The following is a 22,500-nucleotide window of genomic DNA, read 5'->3' as shown; positions in this document are numbered from 1 at the left end:
TTATTTTCACCCTTACCATGTTGCATGTCATTGGACGAACAGTTTTCTATGATAAAACTAGTGTGGTGTTTCTACGGTGACTATCCTATTTTCACTACACACTGTGAAAGCGTGAAGCGAGTGTTTATGTACCTTTAACATTTGTCTGTCTCTAAAAGTATTCCTTACAGGTAAATTATTAAATGTTAACAAATATGTGGGAGAGCCCTCCTGCCCGTTTGGTAAAAGAGAGAGGATAGACAGAGCACTGAAACGAGAGAAAGAGAAAAAGAGAGAACGAGTAGTGAACATTAACAGCCACTACGATAGTCGAGGTGCTCAAGGCTTAACAAGATGACGCTGTTGTAGGGAAATCCGTTTATCCTGGCCCACACTTACACTACATGTCGCTGCACTGTTGGGTTGGTAGGCAGAAGTACGGGTACGGTAGACAGTGGTACTGGCTGACATTGGCGAGAGTAGACAGGTGGCTGGAACCCTAGCTAGGCTTCCCTAGGGGCCCAAGCCAGAAAACACCAACTACCGTAGGTCGAGGGATGGGCCGGGGTGTCACGTAAGGGGGGGAGGGACAGGGCAGGGATAGGGACACTTTAGGGTAGGATCGCCAAGGACAAGGATAGGACGGAGTGGAGAGGGACGGAAATACCTGAAGAGTCTTGCAGGAAAGATAAAGACTGGGTGGAACAGTTGAGATTAATCTTGATTGATAAAGTATTCCAAAATAATCAGTCCCAGAGCAAAGTTTGGGTCACTCTGATTTCCTTAGGGGAAAAATCAGTAGTAAGGAGAGAGAAAAAAGGGTTTGGTCGGGAAAGGTTTAACGGGACTGGTACCTAGAGGTCGCGAGAGCAAAGCTAATGATACCTGTTATGAACAAGTTGCCCAAGCGGCAGCTGTGTGCAAGCCTTGCGTATCCCATTAACAACTGTGTTAACATTATATTATAAAGGCACGGTTATGTAAAACTTGAGTTAGATCTAAAAAATCGAAGCAAACTAGTCTAAAAAATGAGACCATATTCATATATATATATAAATATAATGTATATATACACACGCACACACGTTATTGGAAATGGTCTAGAAACTGTTTTAGGCGATGGTGGAACAATCCAAGTCCTGAAGTTAGGGGAATAATACCTGAACACTATCATTCATATTTGTTTTTGTTTTCTTTTCAGGCTTCTCTCTTACTACTAATCGTAGAGGTATAATTACTTCGCTCTTCAACGGCAAGAGCAAGGTCGAGGGTGGCGGTCGGGGAAGGAAATCTATCAGACAAAACACAATGACTCTTATCAAATATATAGTAAAAAATCAGGGTTGTGGATTAGGATAGCAAGGCAGAGGCCTGGAAGGGGTGGAGAGGTAGTGGTGGTGAAGGTGAAGGCAAGGTTGGCGGACACCATGGGGTTAGAGAAGCGCGTTTTATAACGGGAGGTTGGAGATCTAGTGGATCCCAGTACACAAAAGTGGCGGGAAGAGGTGAGGATCTGGGTTATGGTGATGCCGAAGTGCTGGAGTGTTCGGTAGCAGCATTCAAGGCAGAGGTGAGGTTGGGGAAGGATTAGGGCGAGGCAGAGCGATTGGTGTACAAAACAGTGACAATGTACGGGGGTGGAGGGGTCACTACGCATATGTTAGGCTTTGAAAAATCAGCATTTGTGTGTGTATGAAGACCAAGAGACTATGCGCTAAGGAATGTGTAACCAGTTTGCTACTACTAGAAGTAAAAAAGTAGAGACTGATTTTAGCTTTTCTTCGGCTAAACTATTGGACGACTGAGGATCATGGTCGGAAGGGTTCTCTCTCTAATGGGGTGTACAGCATACAGCGTTCTACAGGTAAATAGTTTCACTCTTTATAAAGCCACACAGAAATGTTTCACAACGAGCCTTGATGATCCTGGACCAAATTTCAACAGGTATTTATAAAAAGCCAATTTACAAGTCGACAATCATTAAGGCTTGCTCTAAACGTCCTTGAAGTGATAAATGAAAGGCTCATCTTATGAATATCTTGTATTTCCAAACAATTTGTACAATTTCTTAATTACACTCAGCATTAAAGTGATAAGTTGGGCAACTGGTAACTAGCAGAGGGCAAGTCAATGGCTTTGCCCGTGCCAAGTGGTGACCAGCGCGGGATGAACAAGTCAAAGGAATGAACCACTGCACACGAAATAACTAGGACAGAGCGAGCCGAGGTGGTCTAGATGGTGGGGGTGGGGGGCTCGTGGGTGGGGGGGAACATACAGCTCTCATAGGGAGAACTATGAGCGATTTCTTCCAAATGAAATAACATACATTCACTATACCTTAACACCCTGTTCCAGAAGTATCCATTTTTTGTGTGTCAATCTGGATACGGGCTGGGGTGTGTCGGGAAGGAGGTTACTGTGGTTGCAATGTAGTTTAGCAGACCTAATGCAGTCAGAGCTATGGTTTTCTAAACATAAAAAAAAAAACATGCCGGCCAAAAAATAACATGTTCTCTAAGGGAAAAATACTAATAGGGCTACGACTAAAAAAGGACACTGATTGCAACTACCATGTAAACAATGGTATTTTTCACACAGTGGTGGCAGTAGCTCCTCTTTATATGAGGGGTAATGTCTAGACTTTCAAAAAGCGCTCTCACAGACAATTAACAACCACAAGTGTCTTAAATGTTATCGGTTTTACACGAGCGAGGTATGTTCATGTTAGGTTCACTGGGTGATAATACAACAGAACTAAGGAACATTTATCATGGTTGTCGAGGGGGTGTTCACTTGTTCACTATATACTGGCGTCTACTGCCACACGAGAGTCCCTAAGAGCTGTAGTTTCCCCAGCCAGAGCCGCACCTTTGGAACAATGGTCTACTAAGGGCTTACGATGGGAGGTTAGCCAGCCTATATGGATACTGACAACGTACAAGAAATAAAAAACGGATTTCCCTACTATTAGTAAAACATATAAAACGTTCACAACGTAAAAAATAAATAACACAAAAAATGCTAAAGGTTTATAGACAGACTAAACTAAATAGAGGAATGTAATAAGGACCATAAACCAATAAAATAAAACACTTAGATCTTTTAATCAACATTCATGACAAAAAAACACTGGGTCAATGTGAGAGGACAACTGGTGGAGCAGACGGTGCAGCAACACGCCAGTGCCGGGACTCATGCAGACACACACACCGTCGCCCTCGTTCCAACCACGCCTCTTGCTACATGCCATCACTGGTCACATTCCTTACCCTGGTGGGAGCATCAGCCACCAAGCTTCACTCACTATATATACATTTTGCATATGTATATGTGTATATATATACATAAAGAGTTAAATAAATACAAACTGTGATGGATACAGCAAGAGTCAGCAGTGACGAGGGTTAAGCTACATAACAATAATTATAATAAAACAAATTTTGCGTGCTATCGAGGTGCATATCCACACCACTGTGCTCTAGTGAGAGTGGCGCCGGGGTGTGGCCCGTTTGGTTAGCAGATTGCAACAGTTTTAAGGTCTCGGTGCCATTCGTGAGTAGAATGGGCACCGTGTGCGAAAACTGTTGCATCTGAAACGGGAACATTAACAGGATAAAGTACACTTCCCGTTCACTGAGGAATGCACAAAGTGACATCCAAGTTCTGTGAAGTGAGACATGCAACTTGAGGATTACCTTGAAGCCATGTGATTAATCAAATAAAACAAAATATGGATTAACTATAGCATTAAATATTCACCATCCTCTCATTCTCATGAAACTCAAACATCGACTTTAAGAAGAAGAAAAAAAAAAGAAAAAAAAAGAAAAAGAAAAAAAAAGGGGGATCATTGTAGTCATCTTGTGCAATTGTTTCACTGGGAATTGTTGACACGGCCAGAATGGTGGTCACCATGGACATACAAGGCAGCGTGAATGAAACAAAATTCCAAAACCTTCTGTGGGGATTTTCCAAAAAGGACAAGAGTCACATATCGCCACTGTCTTCTGCAAAAAACCTCTCCTGGCTTTGGAATTCCTCAGTCACGAGCGAGGGAGAACATATAACCTTACTTCGTTTCTCAATCGCAAAGGTCATCTTTTTATATAATAAAAAAGCCACTTTCTTATTAGGAAGAAAAAAATGAAAATCTAAAGTTGTTCTTTCAGTTGTGAACAGAAAATAATCAAACTAATTATAAAAACAACAACAAAAATGGATGGAAACTAAAATGAAACCTCAAAACGCATAAAGAAACGAAGTGATAACATGTTCGACATGATTAAAAAAATCCACACTTTCTGATGATGCCACCATTAAAAAATTGAAATTTCCCACCGGCGCCACTACTCCAAGAGGACACTAAAAAAAATCAGAGAAAAAGTAGGATTTCTGGCGAGGGGGGACTGAGGCTGGACAATCCTACCTCGACTCCTCAGCGTAGAATAGTAGTAGTGGTAGTGGTAGTAGTAGCAGTAGTAGAAGTAGTAATGAGGGTTTGGTAAATATTAAGTGGAAGAGACAAAACGAGAGAGAGGGGGGGGAGAGAAAAAACAGAATGATTGAGCTTTTTAGCAAACACAACAATGCCTAGCAGAAAGAGTAGCCCTTTATTTTTTTTTTCTTTTTCACGCCGCCACTACACCACACATATAACTATCGGAAACTTGGAAGTTCCTAACTGCTTATCACTAACAATGAGCTGATCTTTATATATACAGTGACACAGGCTAGGGTTAAAAGGTTAGCATAGTGACCATCACTGACACATTTTCAGTATATTATCTTCCATATTTATAATATCATTATCACCTTCAACACATTTCGAGACCTAAAGGCTGTATCAAAATACTTAGTCAAATACATACTTATATAAGCATGTTTAAAAAGCGTTGTTGTTAAGGCTTGCAATTACTAATGATCACACTGGATGGTACTCTGCAGGGGAGCAAGCCTTAGCATCAACACTTGCAACATTCATAGTAAATCACTATAGAACAACGCATGTACTAATTAAATTACTTATCCACTCATCAGTTCTCACATACAGAGCAATTAGCTTATTACACTACAGTTGTGAAAAAACCTTCCCGTTAAACATGGCAATCACCAATCAAGAGGATTGTAATACCAGCCTAACAAAAGTCTCGGCAGAGAGAGAGATTGAGAGAGAGAGAGATTGAGAGAGAGAGAGATTGAGAGAGAGAGAGATTGAGAGAGAGATTGAGAGAGAGAGAGAGAGAGAGAGAGAGAGAGAGAGAGAGAGAGAGAGAGAGAGAGAGAGAGAGAGAGAGAGAGAGAGAGAGAGAGAGAGAGAGAGAGAGAGAGAGAAAGGAAATGTTAACAGACAAATGGCAGTGCAGGTTTGCCACAGCATTCAGACCAGCAGGTAAAACCCCTCACCAAGAGCTGTTCCAAAGACTGTTCCACTGACAAGTTAACAACAGGCTTCAATGCCTGCTGCTGAGGGAAAAATCTATTTACTTGTGGATATTTTAAGTCTGATGACCAACTCCTCACTGGCACTCTGATACCAAATCATTAAGGTTTGATATCACTAAAATGCACGAGAACAATTTTGCATAATACTGCAAAAAATTTTGGCATTCATTGGAACGTAACTTATCCTGCCGAAGGCCAATAGCCCACATCTGACCTGCACCCTTGTGGCACCTGGTCTCACCTACTGCATGTCACATGACACATGTCTCATTGATACTAGTCTTAAAGCTACTCTAACAAGGTCAACTTTTGTTAAATATTCTGCACCATTCACTGGCTCAAGAATTCACTAGTCATTGGTCGTGTACTTAAATCACTTCTATTTAAAATATTCAAAAATGTTTGTGTTCTACATTGTGAAAAAATAAACTAAACAGTTCTTTCCAAAAATATTATGTAAAAAAAAATCTACATAGCCAACATGATGTTCTAAACAAAACTAAGCACTCTGCAATATTCATAAATCTTGCATACGAGGAAAAAAAGAGTATTGACAACAATACAACTCTCCTATCTCCAAACTCAACATTCAACTTGGGAGAAAAAGGGAAAAATGGGAAGAAAGTATCTTTTTCCTCTTGTCACCAACCTTTTCCCCCCCAAAAAAACAAAGATGAAAATGATAACAATGTTCGGATCACTGACTCCACTCAAAACACACCACCACAAGTGTCTTTGGATCAGTACCTCAAGCAGAAGCACAAAGTCAAATGGTGCAAAAGGCTCTAGTTGTTTCATGGCTTTACACCATTAAAGTCCCTATGTCATCTGGCACTTTCCTCTTGTGAGATGATGCTTCGTTTCAAATTGCGAATGTCACTCAAACGTCATCCTATGTAGTCTCTGATCTTTCCCTTCTTCGGTATCACAACAAATCAGTAAATGGCCAATATTTGCGAAGCTTATTCTGCTGTGTGAGATTATGAGGAACTGATTACCTTTCCGTGATTTTATTTTTATTTTTTTCATTTTGTATTTTTATCTCTCTCTCAATTTAAGGAGAACAGTATTTAACTACTATCTGATTTCTATTAGTTTTGTGTGCCAAGAAAAAAATCATAAAATACAAAAATGGAAAAAAAATAAAACAAAACAAATGATTATCCCAGTAGCAAGTGAACTTTTGACTCAGTTCACATTATCAGTATCAAATTTAAACACTTAATATTCATGAAAGGACCTATTTCCATTTCCTTACGCATAAGGATACATTAAGAAATATTGCAAATTGGCAGATCCAGCCATCAGAAAATCTTTTAACAGTCCTATTATTATCTGACCCTAATTCAACTGCCTACACATATATATAGAGAAGAGATAGATAGATATATTCTTTCCTTTATCACTTATTTTGGTCCTGTTATAAAAAAATTGATTCTGATTCCTAGTTGAGTATAATTGGTAAGTATGCATGATGTAGGCCTAATGCGTAGTGGCGGCCGTGAGGGCAGAGAGAAGGCAGCAGCAGACAGTAAGCAGAAAGGTACCGTGGGCGGGGGCACTGATGGAGGGGGCAACGCTACTGTACTGCACTGGCGACCCCGACCCGCTACCTGGCGGCGCCGATGGATCTGTAATACACACAACAACCCCACACTCAGCAACACACAAAAAGAAGGGCCCGCACAGAAGACATGGTTGTGCCATTAATGAGCAAAAAATAAATAAATAAAAGGGTTGTGAGGGGCCTGCCTGTATGATCAGGGATTCACATTTGAACCACACAGGCGCTGGCAATAATAACAGTAAACCACAAATAAAAATGATATGAAGAGGAAATCAAATCAGACATACATCCATCATACACACTCTACATTACATCTACATGATATATATACTGCAAATATGCAAATGCTGAATCAATATTTAAAGAACAAAATACAAATATGGCATATATCAAAACATGCAAAAGAGGTGATAATTTACTTTTTTCCACAATTATCTTACATTAAAAGTGAAAAGTGGATTTAACTGTGAGAGGCAAATTTACAAGTGCTGCAAAGTCAATTTACTGATTTTAAGCATGCGCAGCATCAATATGAAGTGTACAGCTTAATACAGAGATTTCAAAACAAACTGCAGGTAGAATCAGAAATGAAAACAAACTAAATCACAAATACACACGCATGAACATACATCAACAGCCCACACACACATATAACACTTAAAGATACCAGTAAACAAATTTCAAACTGATGCAATATTTGGCATTCAAAGGACATTCAATGAAAAGAATGGCTTTAAAAATTCTACTTTTAGAATGCAAATTTCTGAATAATACTGCTATATAAAAAAAAATCTCTAATTATCCTTACTAATTTCATTACCTCTATCAGCAATAAATTTTGAAGAGTTACTTGAAATGAATAAAGGAAGCAGCTATTTACTTTTATCTGGATTGTTTGGTTACAAAGTAAAGTTTCTCACTGTATTTCATCTAAGTCATTATGTATATATTCTGAAGGAAAAGAAAAACCTTTGCAAACTAATCTATTCACACATGTTATGTTCCTTTTTTTTTTTTTTTTTTATCCGATAGCAATATCAAACACTAAAAATGCATATGATGATTTAACATGCAAGAAATTACTGCCAAAAGATAAGATGCCTGGAAATGACATTCACTATATACACAAATTTACAAATAAAATGAATGCAAGGTAATGAATCTAAAAATTAAAGAAGGAAGAAAAACAGGTGAGAGAGCGAGAGGGTGAGTGAGATAGAGAGTGCTGGTTGAAGATGGAGAAAATGAAATGTAAACAAAGTATACCACAGGTAATTTGGTGTGGAATAGCAATCAATAAATAATCAATAGCTCACTGTTCATTATAATCACTGAAAAAAATATAAAAAAGGTTATTTGGGAGAAAATCTGAAAGAATAATTTTCGAACTCAATACCTGTATCTGAACCTAAAATGAAAGAACTAAAAAAACACAGAAGTTTAAAGCTGTTAAAGAAGAAGAAAAATAACAATTAGCCCAAGTAAACTACTTGCATTACTTTTCTTTAAACTTAATGGCAAAAGTTTGCTTGTCTGCATTTTACATACCATGCGCAGTCTTGATGACTGCCTCGGCCGGGGTAGAAAATCCAATAGCATTGTGCGCTCGCAGTTCAATCTTGTAAAATGTGCTGCTTCGAAGACCCGTAATTGTGTAGACTGTGGCTGGGTACTCTACTTCTTCGGCATTTTTGGTGCCAATGCTCTCCCACTGACCTGATGCATTTTGCACCTGGATGAAGATAATCCACAGCAAAGTCGTTTAGTCATAGGGAATGAACAAGACAATTTATTTATCAAATTTTTACTGCCTCTCAATAAAGTGCACATTACTATTTGGTAAAATGCTTGTACTGAAATGTTAGCATAAATAATGAAGGCAAATGCTACCATTATATCCAGTTAAAATACTTCCATAATATCTGAGATCCAACTGCGAAAATTCTTAAGAACACAATGGAGGAGGACTCACCTGATAATACATGATTTGGTAAATATCAATAGGTTCACCATTGTCAAGAGGTGGTTTCCATCGAAGGGTGAATTTGTTGGGGTAGGGGATGGCTGTCACACCACCTTCTTCAACATCAAAGATTAGAGGCTCTTCAGGAGATGAGATGTGTGGCATTTGTTCTTCCTGTGAGCAGATATACATCTCGTGACAAAATATTTAAAAGGAAAACAAAATTTTACAGTGTGTTTTGAATGCTTTATAAATGTAGAAGAGTGTCTTAGTTTCATTAAATATGTTCAAGGCCTCTACCAATTTCAAAGTGAAATGAAAACTGACCTTCTCACCACTCCATTCTCCTTCACCAACTTCGCTTCTCGCAGCAAAACGGAATATGTAAGTCTGTAGTGGCTCCAGTTTATCCAGAGTGTATGTCTGATCTGAAAGTAAAATTCAAGAGAATTGTAAAACATGAAGAAAATATACCTTAATGCTTGTCATTAAAGTCGGAGTCATTTTACATACCTTTAGTCCAATAATGAGACTTGGCATTGTCCCATGGAAGGTCCTTCTCACGAAACTCCACAAGGAAGCCCAAGACAGGTAGACCACCATCGTTAACTGGTCCCACAATGTTCCAAGTAATGGTTGTCGCTGTCTTCTTCTCAACCTGTTGGGATTACACCAAGATAAAATGCTTACATATTACATAATATATAACAGACTCTGAAGTCAGACCTTGTATTGTTAGACGTAAATGTATAATCCAAGCCTGTCAAAGCCTGTCAAGACCATTTTCAATCTACACACATGGGCTGAGAGACTGAAATTTACCTTGGCACTGGCTACTGGTCCAGGTTCATGGGCTTCATTCAGTTTGATGTCAAATTCCTTCATTCCCAGTCGGTTTGTGGCCTCACAAGTATAATCTCCATAGTACTCGTTTCTGACTGGGGTGACCCTCAGAACTCCAACAGGGCCAAAGGAGAGGACTTCCAAATTAGGGTCAGCTTTGTCGATTTCAGCATTACGCAGATACCACTGAACTGTTGATGTAAAAAGATGAAAAATGTGGTAAGATGTCCTGTCAAAATAATACCTTTGTTGACATTTGCTTTCCACTTATTAGGGTATCTCTTAGCTGACAATAATAACTTACTTGTAGCATTTGGAATAGCTGTGGCAATACACGTCAGATTGACTGGTTGTTGCTGCCATGACCATTCAACATCCCTGACCTGATCTTCAAAGGTAGGCATGAATTCAACCGTGATATGGCCCCACACTTGTGTTTCTCCTCCTTCTGAGGTTGCAGTGCAGGTGTAAAGTCCATCGTCGCCGCGCACAACTCCTCGAATCTTGAGGCTGGTGGTGAAATTTAGGAATTAAAATTGTGAGTGAATGTAGACAGAAGGGAGAGAGATAGAGGGGGGACATTATTCTACTTTTCAATCAGTATAATTACAGCGGTACGTACATGCCAACACGACGGCCCTGGTCGTCTTCCGTCTGCACAACTTCAATTCTGTCGTCGCTGTTAATTCCATCCATGAAAGGATTGTCATTGGAGAATTTCTGGAAAATGATCTTGGGCATGGGGTCGCCGGTGGCAATGCAACGCATCTCCAGATCACTGTCGACTTCCTTGGTAACGTTGAGGTATTGCTCCACCTTGGGCTTCGTGAGGACCTGCAGCGTGGCGTCAGCCGTGTCGGCTCCTGCGGGGTTCTCGGCGGTGCAGCGGTACCTTCCGGAGTGGTCAGGGCGAAGGTCCATGATGGTGAGGATGCCCTTCTCGGTGTCGACGTAGTAGCCTTCCAAGCCCTCGAGGGGAGTGTTGTCCTTGTTGACCCAGGAGTAAGTGGGTGCAGGCTTGCCAGTGGCTCCGCACTCGAAGGTTACAGAAGCCTTCTCCACGCCCTTCTCGTCGACGGGGAGCTTGTCAATGGAGGGTGGGATGTGCACCTCCACCTGGATGTCTCGGAAGTCGATGGAGCCGAGTTCAGGCACACGCGCGCGGCACCTGTATGTGCCCTCGTCAGCCTCAGTCACCTTCTTGATCAGTACACCGTCCTGCTGGATGATGTGGTTTTCATCTGGAAATAACAAGGATCTCATAATCTTAGCTCTTGGCTTTTATTGGAATGAAGTTTTTTAAACGACGCGATCTACAATGACAACACATCAGTCAACATTGCAGACATTTTCCTTTCTTTTTTCCCATCAAGAGAACTACCCTTTTTTAACCCATGACCTCCATCTGCATTATTTATTTCTCCCAGTCGTCAAACCCAATACTCCCCCATTCTACCCCTAACCCCCCAAAACTACAAACCTCTCCCACAAGAACTACCCCCCACCAACCCCCCACCCCAAGGGCCCCTTACCATTCTTGAGCGGCAGCAGGTCCTTCAGCCAGTCCACCTGCGGCGGGGGCTTGGACTTGGGGTTGCAGCGGATCTTCGACTCCTCGTTGATGATGGGCGTTTGGACGACGGGCGTGTCGCCGAAGTCGATGTCCACTGTGGCGAAGAAATGTCGAGTGAGAGGGGTCTTCGTGAATGATACTGGATAACGCAAGAACTAAATAAAAAGAAATTTCACCGCAAACAAATTACGTTCAATCTGTATTTAGACACCAAATGTCAAATCACTAGAGCAATTAATTTTTTCTTAAAATTTCAACTTCTAATGCTTGTAGATGCACACACTACTTAACAGAAAAACGCTGTACAAAAATAAAGCTGTTATCCAAAACCTATAAGCAAATGACTTGAGAAAATGTAGAATAACAAATACATAAATAAGATAACGATAAGAAAGATCAAAGAAGGAAAGAAATGATTGATGATGATGGCCATGAAAAAGAAAAGGAGAAAGGGGGAGAAAAAGAAAAAGAAAAAGAGAAGGTTGACGAAAAAGAAAAGGGAAGAAAAAAACGAGCAAAAGGAGGAATAGACAAAAAAAGGATGAAGAAAAAAGGAAAAGAAAGGATTAGGAAAAAAAGAAAAGGACAAGAATGAAAGAAAAAAGAAAAAGAAAATGAAAAAGAGGGAGAGCAGGAGAAGGAGCAAGAAGAGACGAATAATAATAATAATAATAATAATAATAAAATCGAACAAAACCAAGACGAAGCATACACAGACGACCCCCTCCCCCCTTCCTTCCCCTCCCCCCCCATGCCTTACCGAAGAAGTCCACCATGAGCTTCACCGACAGCTTCTGGTTGCCGGCGTAGACAGCGGTGCACTCGTACTCTCCCGAGTCCTCCTCCCGCAGGTTCTGGATCATGAGGTCGAGCTTCCCGGAGCCCTCGATGCTCTCCATGGCGATGATCCTGACGAAGGCAAAAAGGGGCGAGGCCATGTTAGACACCGGGCGGGGGAGTCCGACGCCACTCATGCATGACTGTTTACAAGCTGCAGTGATCCATCCATCAAGATTTTTTTTTTAAGTGTACTATTTTCCGGTTTTTTTTTATTTTGCTGTTGTATTCTTTTGTTTGTTTGTTTACCAAGCATTTTTTTTAACGTTAGAAGGATTAATTGTGTTAATCTGATATGCAAAATATCTGATATGGCTGTCAACGCTTCAAAAAAGGAAACTGTATCTTTGATCTTCATTTATCCCAAGAGTGAAATATAGGGAGAAACAAGAAGGGAATAAATAAATAAAAGAAGACGAAGACAGATAACTAAAGGAATCTGACTAAGTAGCAAATTTACATTCAGAGAGGAAAAAGAAGAGACGAGGTCAAATGCTATAATAAAAAACAAAACAAAAACAAATTGACTGACAAAAGTGGAATCTGCAGGCTGGAAATTAGTATATGAAGAGTTTCGTCCTTTTTCAGTTCACTTTTTTAAAAAATAAATGTCCATCTTTCTTAAATCATTAAACTACTTTGGAAAGAGAAAAGGCAGATGGCACCACCTTCTCCTCCACTTTCTTTCTGAATTCTTAAGTCAAATCACATTCAAAAGGGGTTCTGATGGTGATATTAAATTGTGTATTACAGAGACCCCATTTTGATTATTATTATTATCTATTTTTTTAATTATTATGATTTTTTTTAGGTTCTTGTCCTTCGTCTGTTGGTGAAAGAACATGAAGAATATACAGTTCAGCTTTATATGGACACTGTACACTTGGAAAACACAAATGTTAAACCGAGCAGTCAATCAGGCATTAAAGATCACGGGGATATATAAAAAAAATAATTCAAGAAGAATCACTTTGTCCAATATGCCATTTAGAACTACATACAAATGGTAAACAAAATGCTATCTATGTGAATGATGCCTCTATGTCTCTCATCTCAGTGGCTTGGTTATGCTCGCGACTGCCCACACAGCAAAGACAACCACATGAAGCCATTTTCTTTAAGAAGAAAACGAGACAGGGATAGAAAACGGGATTCGCCGACGAGACGCGGCCGGAGCATAACGCCAGCCACTGAGACCTTTCGTGGGCGCGCCCTGGCACTGGAGGGACAGCGGCCGGCGCCAGGGCACGCTCGCATGCTCCGTCTGCCACAGCAGTAACACGTAGTAGGTACGTTACTGGTCACTAAGAGGTTTACACTCGAATGGTGATTCTGACATCGACGTGTAAAGACACCCAAGATGGCAGCGCATGCATGTTTCTCAATCTAATTCTCGTATGGATTTCTTAGTTTTATGCGTTCCTCTCTCTATTCAATCGGGAACTAGTTTGGTTAATACTGTAATTAACACGAGCAGATCCATACTCAGTACTAACAGGATCTGCTGTGGGAAGTTTTATGCAGTCATTCCTTCCTGCATACAACCATGTGGTGATGGCCAGCTAACAGTCATGCATGCAACAGTCTCATGCATAGTAACTGTATCGAAAAAAATGTTATGTTGGTTCTTATCATTTCTGGAATAAAATCATAATAATAACAAAGGTCACAGTCTCGGACAACAAAAGAGTATAACGGTGGCCTCTCGCGGAGACGTCGGCCGAACAAGGGGAGTGAGTAGGAAGGTCGTGTCACTGCTTCTGCTTCAGTCGGACTCGCAGTCACTTTTTTCGTCCAGCGATGATGTTCCCTGCTCGTCTGAAAGTCGACTGTCGCAGTTACCCTTCAACACCCCTAGCAACCCAATCACATAGAAAACGGTGTTGTCTTATGGTGTTTTACTCGGCCATGACAACAAGCCGGCCATTTAGAGAACATTTACCAAAATGATGTCCTAAGTGACGGCAAACTGTACTAACTTAGTATGAGCTTATGTGGCAAATAGAATTATTCTGACCCACACTCCTGTACGTGTTGAGAACGCGATGAGTAACTGAAGGCATTCCCCAAGTGTCAAGTGCGCAACATAAAATTAAGAGAGGCTGCGTGCATGGCAACTCTGGCAGCTACGGAGCAAATGAAATCATAACCAGTCGGTATTAAAACAAAGTAAAACAAAATGAATAAACAGCTAAAAGAACAGCGTTCATGTTTAGAATAAAATAAGAACAAAATCTTCTACCGGGAGATAATCTATAGCAGCCGCAGAAGCATCGCGGGGCAGGACAACCGCATGAACTAAAATAAGAATGATAAAAAAAGAAAAAAAAAAGTCGAAAAGATAAAAAAAAGCGAGGAGAGCGAGCCGAAGTCGCGCTAACGTCAGCGATGGGAGCGCCGCCTTCGGGACAATGCATACAGAGCACGTTTCCGATGGGGCGCTGATTGTCCACACACACGCTGTCGGCTGTTCTTCCCTCCCCTCCCTCGGCTGATCTTCCCTTCCCTTCCCTCCCTCGGCTGATCTTCCCTTCCCTTCCCTCCCTCGGCTGATCTTCCCTTCCCTTCCCTCCCTCGGCTGATCTTCCCTTCCCTTCCCTCCCTCGGGTGTTCTCCCCACCCCCTCCCACGGCCGGCTTCCCTCCACTTCCCTCGGCTGTTCTTCCCTCCCCTCCAACGGGCAGCTTCCCTCCCCTTCACTCCTTCGGCCGACTCTCCATCCCATCCCTTCTGCTCCTCCTTCCCTCCATCCCTTCAGCCCCTCCTTCCCTTCTATCCCACCTCTCCTCTCTTTCTCTGCTTTCTATTTCCCTAGCCACCCTTCCCTTTCTCACCTTCGTTACTTTCTCTTCCCCTCCTCCTCCTTCCCCTCTCATACCTCGCCTTCTTCCCCATTTCTTTCTTTCTTTCTTCCTCCCCCTCCCCTTAAACCAAACCGGGAAGAACCATAATACGAATAAATGAAGTGTACAAACAAATGGACAAATACCCGATGCCTGTGCAGGGACAAACATCAAACCAGAATAAAATAGAACAAAAAAATTGCATCCCATCTTGACTCGACACGAACAAGTGAATAATGGCGGCTGTACACTGGCCACTTTAAACCTATCGTGTTCCTCGATACACGTCGCCATTTTATCAAATCCCCCCCTCCCCTCCCCTCCGCTCCTCCCCCTTCTTTTTACCCCTCCCCTCCCGTCCCCTCCCCTTCCCTCCGCTCCGACGTCCCCTCCCCCTTCTTTTTACCCCTCCCTTACCTTCCCCTCTCGAGTCCCCCCCCCACCCATCCCTCTCCCTCAACCCATGAACCTTCCCCCTCGTCCACTCCCATCCGCCCCCCCCCATAAACCTCCCCCACCCACCCATCCCACCCTCCCTCCCTCCCCTACAAACCCCACCCATGAACCTCCCCCTCCTCCTCCCCCTCCCCCCCCAATGAACCTCCCTCTCGCCTTCCTCCTTCAACCCCCCATCCTCCTCCCCCTCCCCCCTCCCCCCCCCACGCCCTTCCCTCAGCTTATCGAACGTTTCCCGGAGATAAGGCGGGCGTCCTTGTTGCAGCGTCGCGGGTTTGTCTTTGCCGCTGAGGATCGACGACGGCCGAGAACGCACGCACGCACGCACGCACGCAACGCTCGTCAAACACGCACTCTGAAATCTCTCTCTCTCCCCCCCTCCCCCCCACTCCAGCCCCCGTCTTACGAGGCACTCCAAGCTGTAGATTATACGTGTTGTGGGTGCGTCGGCTTTTAGGCTTTTTGGAAGTACCCCCCCCTCTTAAACTCCCCCTATCTCTTGTTCCCCTCTCCCCCCCCCCCCCTCGCACAATATATCCCGCCCTCCTTTATCTTAACGCCTCCCCTTCCCCTCCCTACCTTCCCCCCATCCCCTTCCTCCTCCCCTCCCCTCCCATAACCCCCTTCCCCTCCCTACCTTCCCCCATCCCCCCCTCCCCACCCCACCCCCACCCTTCCTCCTTGAGCCTCTGATCAATAAAGGTGGAAGAGCGAAGGGCGGAGAGGAGAGAGGAAGTGACTGATAACCGCCCAAGGCCCCGTCGAGCATCAAGCGAGGCTCGGATTACGTCAAACGGTCAATCCGACATCGCAGGGGGGGGGGGCGAAAGGAAGGAAGGGGGGTGGGGGAGTGCCAGTGCCAGAGGGCCTCGGAACGCGCACGAGTCCTCGGCCCTCGCGAGAACGGCGGCACCTTCGTCTCCAGCCCGAATGAGTATCGTTTTGTTATGCGGAATCGCCTGAAGTGGAGAGACACATGGACTGTACAGAATAACGTGCAAGTTAATAAATACTATACATATAGTGATATACAGAAATATACATTCACGCGCTTACTCACTCACTCACACACACTCACTCACCTACTCACTCACTCACTCACTCACTCATTCACACACACACACACACACACACACACACACACACACACACACACACACACACGCACACACACACACACACACACACACACACACACACACACACACACGCACACGGACACCTCTACTCACTCCATTCATTCGCTTGTATATATCGTGCCTCTAAAATGAACACTCAAAGAGTAAGAGCACTATTCATATCTATTAAAAGTCTCCCTCAAAAGTAATTGTGCAAAATACCAAATGATTTCTCAGAAGTTGAAGCTAATCGCTCTCGTCCCACAATATCACAATCACTGTAACGATAGAAGCGGGATTTTATTTTCTCTTTCTTTCTTTTTTCGCCTCATTCACTCACTCACTCACTCGCTCACTCATTCGGGACTCTCACTTCTCGAGGCCGAATGCCGAAGGAAACTGCGCGACGCCAATCAGTTTCTTAAAAGACAATTTCCTCGCGCCAAAATCTCTCTTGGTTTGTAAAAAAAAAGTTTTGGGTGCAGCTGCAGGACTGTCAGCCGCAAGAATGTGATTTTCATATCCTTTTTTTTTTGGCAGAATCACTCCTTAGCAGAGGATTTTTCGCTGAACAGAAAGGTACTCGCACAGTTTCTTAAAGCATACGGCCGTCACTCTTACTCTTACTCTAACTCTTTTTCAGCTTGCTTGCTTGCTTGCTTACAGGAATCAAGTGCGACGTCTGGTTGGATTACTCTAATTTACACTATCTAATATACATGGACTAGTCAGGGGTTACCAGCTAGTGGGAATAACAAGGCTTGCGTGGTGACCGTGATGGGCGTGTGGCAGTATACTAGTGTATGCGTGTGGGCGGGGGCACATACACAGCGCCTGGGGACATGCAGGCACCTCGCCACACCGTCCAACGCGCGCACACATACATGCACACGCACGCATACACACGCACACACAAACACCCCCTATCTCCCTCTACTACACCCAACTACATCCACTTTCCGACTAACAGAAATATAAAATACAATAATACAACCGATGAGAGAATATACACGTAAGAGTATCTCAAAAGTGGCATTGCAGGATGCTCTATAAAAATGCGCTATGCTGCAAGATAACACCAAAGGAGCAAGACGCCATCGTTTCTGTTGTTGTTGTTGTTTAAGGATGCAGGCTCTTGTCTATCAAGGGTATAAAGGTGCATTCCCATTCTCTTTTGGACTGGCAAGGTTCCCTCTCTTGTCTCTGTCTCCCGTTCTCTCTCTCTCTCTCTCTCTCTCTCTCTCTCTCTCTCTCTCTCTCTCTCTCTCTCTCTCTCTCTCTGTCTGTCTCCCGTTCTCTCTCTCTCTCTCTCTCTCTCTCTCTCTCTCTCTCTCTCTCTCTCTCTTTGCCGCATGCCTCCCCCCAGTGAACTATTACTATACAGGAACTAGTCAGTGGCCTTTCAACAAGGGACAAAATACAATGCAAAAAAAGTGGAAGGTCTTTTGTTAGTCTACGTCAGCTTGTGGCCACTGACGTCTGGACGCTCTAAGTCTCCGTGAAAAACACACTGACGTCTGCGAGAAGCTACGTGTGGCCAAAGCAACCCCACCCCCCTCGAGGAGACTTGTCAAAAGAGAGGAGGACGAGGGCGAGGGGGACGAGGAGGAGGAGGAAGAGGAGGAGTAGGACGCAGGGGAGGATGAGGGCCAGGACCAGGACCAGGAGGAGGAGGAGGAGGATCATGGGGTTGGTTGGTTATTTGGCCATAACATAATGTACAAGGCAAGCTAAGACTGGCCAAGAGGTCACCTGAGCTTAAGAGTGGGGTTCGGAGAGTCAACCCTCCAGTGCAGCAACCTCACCCAGCCTACCTGCCATCAAGTCTGGCTCCGCAGAAATTAGGGGGGAAAACAGGAAAAAGCAGAGGTCAAGACACATGATTTAAAAAAAAAAGCGTAGATTTGAATCCAAACATATGTCAGCAAGTGGCGTTTGAAGCCTGTGTTTGAATAAATACTGAAACAAACTTATAAACACATCGTAATCAATCATAAAAAAATAACAAATACATCCTCAAATTATAAGATATGTCTGAAGAATTGATCACAATCCATTGACAATTCTAAAGCAAGTGATTTGGGTTCCATGTGCACCAAACAAATACAAACAAGAGGTGTCCTTCAACCCCCCAGTGAAAGAAAAACAAACAAAAAACAGATGTTAGTTCTTACCTATATCTTACTCTCCCTCTCTACCATTTGCCCGAATCCCCACCTCCCTCCACCTTTCCTATTTTCTCCCTTCTCTCATTCATCGCACACTTATTTCCCTCCCTCCTTACCGCCCCCTCCCCTATCTCTCTCTTCCACCCTCATCTCCCCCTCCCCTCTCTCTCTCTCTCTCTCTCTCTCTCTCTCTCTCTCTCTCTCTCTCTCTCTCTCTCTCTCTCTCTCTCTCTCTCTCTCTCTCTCTCTCTCTCATACACACTTTCGCACTCTTTTCTCGTCCGTTCCTCCCTCGTTCTTTCCTTCATCTTTTCTCTTGTCCCGTTTCCTTTCCCTCTGACTCCCGCCTCCTTAAGAAGCAGAGTTTAGCCCTAAGTCTCCTTCACCTCCTTCCGCCCACCGGCCTTTCCTTGAGACCAGAACTAAACACTGTTGACCCTGAACCAGCGCTGCAACACGCGCGCCCACACGCACGCACGCACACATCTCAAATAAAATATTCGTTGTTCTCCCTCCCTACTTCCTACTCTCATTTATCTCTCCCTCCTTTTCATTCTCTTCTCTTCTCTCTTCTCTCTCTTTCTCAAAACCACTCCACACCTATCCCTATCTCCTGTTATTCTTCTCTTCGTGATTTTGCATTTGTATCACTTTTCCAATTTCGCAAAAGACCGAAAATCGACCTAAATTAATAAACAACAATACACACACAACACACACACCTACGGTCGCACACACGTCCACACTCCCCTCACTGTCTCCCTTCCCTCTCCCTCTCTCTCTAAAATATTTCTAACGCCTTCCCTTCCTCCTTAACCCTCTCTAACCTCCTGCCCATACCCGTTCCTACCCACCCACTACACCATCCACACTCCCATCTACTCTAAACCTCACATCCCTGCCCCTCCTTTCCCTCCCTACCACTCCACCCTACCCCCTTCCCTCCCTCCCCCTCCCAAACCCGACGACACACAAAGAGGTCGTATCGGTAGTTGGTACTCACGTGCCCTCGACGTTGGGTATCTGCTGGCCGTTGGGTCCGGACCACTGCATCTCCGTCACCAGGTCTGGGTTGTCGACGACGGCGCTGCAGGACACGTAGGCTCTGTCTCCCAGGGGCTTCAGGATGTTGGACGGCAGCACCTGGAGGGCCGGCTCCTGGGCCACGCTTACTGCAACGGCGAAGGGGAAAGCGGCGTTAGAGGCGACATTGAATCCATAAAAAAAATATAATGATGGTTTATATGAGATGATGTTAGCAACACCGACAATAGTGGTGACAATAACGTTAATGATGATAATAATAATGTCGACAATCACAGTCATAACAATAATAAATCTGAGAGCGAAGAGAGACAGAGAATAGAGAAAGAGTAGAGAAGAGGAGAGGCAGAGAAAGGAGTGGACTGATGGAAGAAAACCGCAAAAACAGAGTACAACGTTTAACACAATATAACACAACGTACCAAGCACGCCCCCACGCACACACAAAGCGTAAACACCAACCACGTGATCGTCCACGTACCCAACACACACGAGAAATAACTCGGCAAACAATTGTACTACGACTCACTATTAGCGCAACAAACAAACGCATAGCACATAAACACAGAAATATATAGGCCTACATATCCCTTGCGTGCATATCATTCTCTCCATTCGGGTCAAGTCTGCCGCGACGTTGCTCTTCCCACGATTTTCTTTTTAATTTCTTTTTAATTTCTTTTTTCCCTCTTTTTTTAATCTGGATAATCGCTCCCTGGACAGACACGTGGATATGCCATTCGGACAATGGGTTATCAATCACTATTCCTAGAAATTGTTAACAAGACGAGGAACTGGAAGGATTCTACGGCGGATAAATATAGAATCTAAGGGTAAGAAGACAAGGGGGAAGGGGGAGAGAAGGGGGAGGGAAAGAGAGGATAAGGGGGATGAGAAAAGGAGGAAAGAGAATGAGGGAAATGGTGGCGAAAGTGGCTAAAGGGGAGAGGGATATGAGGGAGAGGGAGCTGAGGCAAACTGGACGCTAACAAAGGTGAATACTGGATGCTGGATATATACTGAGAGATTCGCAGGCATTGGCAACGGCTGCGAGCCTGACTGGACGGGGGACAGGGGGGAGGGGGACGGGGCCAAGGTGCCAAAACAAGCCTCCACTTACAGGCAATCAGTATAATGACTTCGACGAGGAAGGCCATGTCAGCGGGCCGTGCATTTCCGAAGGGAGCAAGTCATGGTCCTGAGATAAGGCCGTCGAGAACACGCCACACCGCCGCCCGTCCGAGCACAGTCCGTGTCCAGCCGACAGGCCTCGCCGTCGGGCACGGCGTCTTGCCTCCGCCTCTCGCCCTCCCTCTCCCCCCACGCCCAAAGGACTAGCGCTCAGGCCCACCTGGCCCACCCCCGCGGGCGGCGCAGCGTGTTCGCGGGGCGTCCGTTCCTCTCCGCCTCGTCCTGCGCCCCCCGAGCGGCCGAGCCATGCCCGGCTACCACCACAGCCCCACAAACACTGCCCTCTGCCACTTACTCGCCATCATGCTCATTATGTCGACGAGGTAGGCCATCGTGACCGCTGCCGAGACGTTGGTCCGCATGCGGGGGGCGCGGTCATAGCAGAGGCGCGGCCACGAGGCTCACGGACTCCACGCGCCAGCCTTCAGCAGCTCCTGCGACCAGCGGCGGCGCCTCGGCGAAGGAGCCTCTCGACGCGCGCGGACCGACGACCGCAGAACACGCTCCCAACCGCCGCCGCGAAGGACCGACTGCCACGGCCGACTCGTCACTGGCGACTGAGTGTCGTTCGCGCCGCTGGAGGACTCGGCCTCGACGCTGATCGAACCCCGCGGCCCTCGAGCCTTTTGATCGGCCACCAATAACTCGAGCGGGTTGACAGCGATGCCACAGTCGTCAACTGGCCTCCTCCGCCCAGGAACGGCCCTTTATGATGGAGATGCAGCGCGTGATTGGTCAGCTGGAGCTCCTTCACGGCTCCTTCGATGGGCGGGGCTCTCGAGGCGCCTCCACGCTGACGCTGCCCACGCCTCGCTCCACCGCTCCACCTTCGCCCTCCACCGCGTGAGTGCGACACCAGCGGCCATCCACCCATGCATGCGCCTGTTTCTCGAAATCGCGAAATAACTCATGGCTAAAAAGGAAAACAAAAAAACAACAAAAAAGACTTTGTAGCCCCACTAAGCCCCTCGACGTCCCCCCGCGAACTCGACACAAGACCTCTCCAGCCTCTCCCACAATACCCTTGCCGAAGCACCCCCTCCCTCTCCACCCCTCCCCCTACAAGGGACACTCACTCTTACGGCCCCCGACGGAGAGGCGAGAGTCGTCCGAGCCCCGCGGGAGGAGAGGGACGGCTCCGGAGGCCACGGATCGGTAGAGACAAAGCGGGAGAAAATCACGTTCTTCTTCGCCGCCCGCGCTACAGGGGCGGGGAGGGGGAGGGGGAGGGACGCCCGCACGCCCGGCCTCCTCGTGGGATGCATTTACATGTGGGGCGGAGGGGAGCGGGGTGGGGTGGGGTAGGGGGGCTAAAACCATACCCCGTGACCTCTCATAAGGAGGCTTCATAACCATAGAGGTAGAGAAGGGAGAAAAAGGGGGTTCGTGTCCCCCCCGATGGCTCTCCGGGCCGCCTGGCAATGCCAAGGCCTATTAAGCTTCTGATTCGATTAAGCATTACGAGTTGTAGAAAAA

At 45.1% G+C, this 22,500-nt stretch overlaps 1 protein-coding gene across 1 annotated transcript in view; it reads right to left on the bottom strand.

Moving 5' to 3' along the window:
• Fas2 (fasciclin 2) overlaps nucleotides 1–19,961 on the bottom strand; it is a gene marked incomplete at its 5' end in the record, with an annotated part of 30,793 nt that extends 10,832 nt beyond the window's left edge. Inside the window, 11 exon segments of the mRNA XM_070133259.1 lie at nucleotides 6,969–7,052; nucleotides 8,537–8,720; nucleotides 8,961–9,125; nucleotides 9,279–9,379; nucleotides 9,465–9,609; nucleotides 9,774–9,985; nucleotides 10,099–10,304; nucleotides 10,417–11,035; nucleotides 11,327–11,461; nucleotides 12,128–12,276; nucleotides 19,793–19,961. Coding sequence (XP_069989360.1) covers nucleotides 6,969–7,052; nucleotides 8,537–8,720; nucleotides 8,961–9,125; nucleotides 9,279–9,379; nucleotides 9,465–9,609; nucleotides 9,774–9,985; nucleotides 10,099–10,304; nucleotides 10,417–11,035; nucleotides 11,327–11,461; nucleotides 12,128–12,276; nucleotides 19,793–19,961 — 2,169 coding nt within the window.
• Between the last annotated feature and the right edge of the window lie 2,539 nt (nucleotides 19,962–22,500).

The sequence above is a fragment of the Penaeus vannamei genome, chromosome 18 (assembly GCF_042767895.1).
Source record: "Penaeus vannamei isolate JL-2024 chromosome 18, ASM4276789v1, whole genome shotgun sequence".
NCBI lineage: Eukaryota > Metazoa > Arthropoda > Malacostraca > Decapoda > Penaeidae > Penaeus > Penaeus vannamei.
The sequence above is the reverse complement of the archived record's forward strand: the minus strand, read 5'-3'. Positions and strand labels throughout refer to the sequence as shown.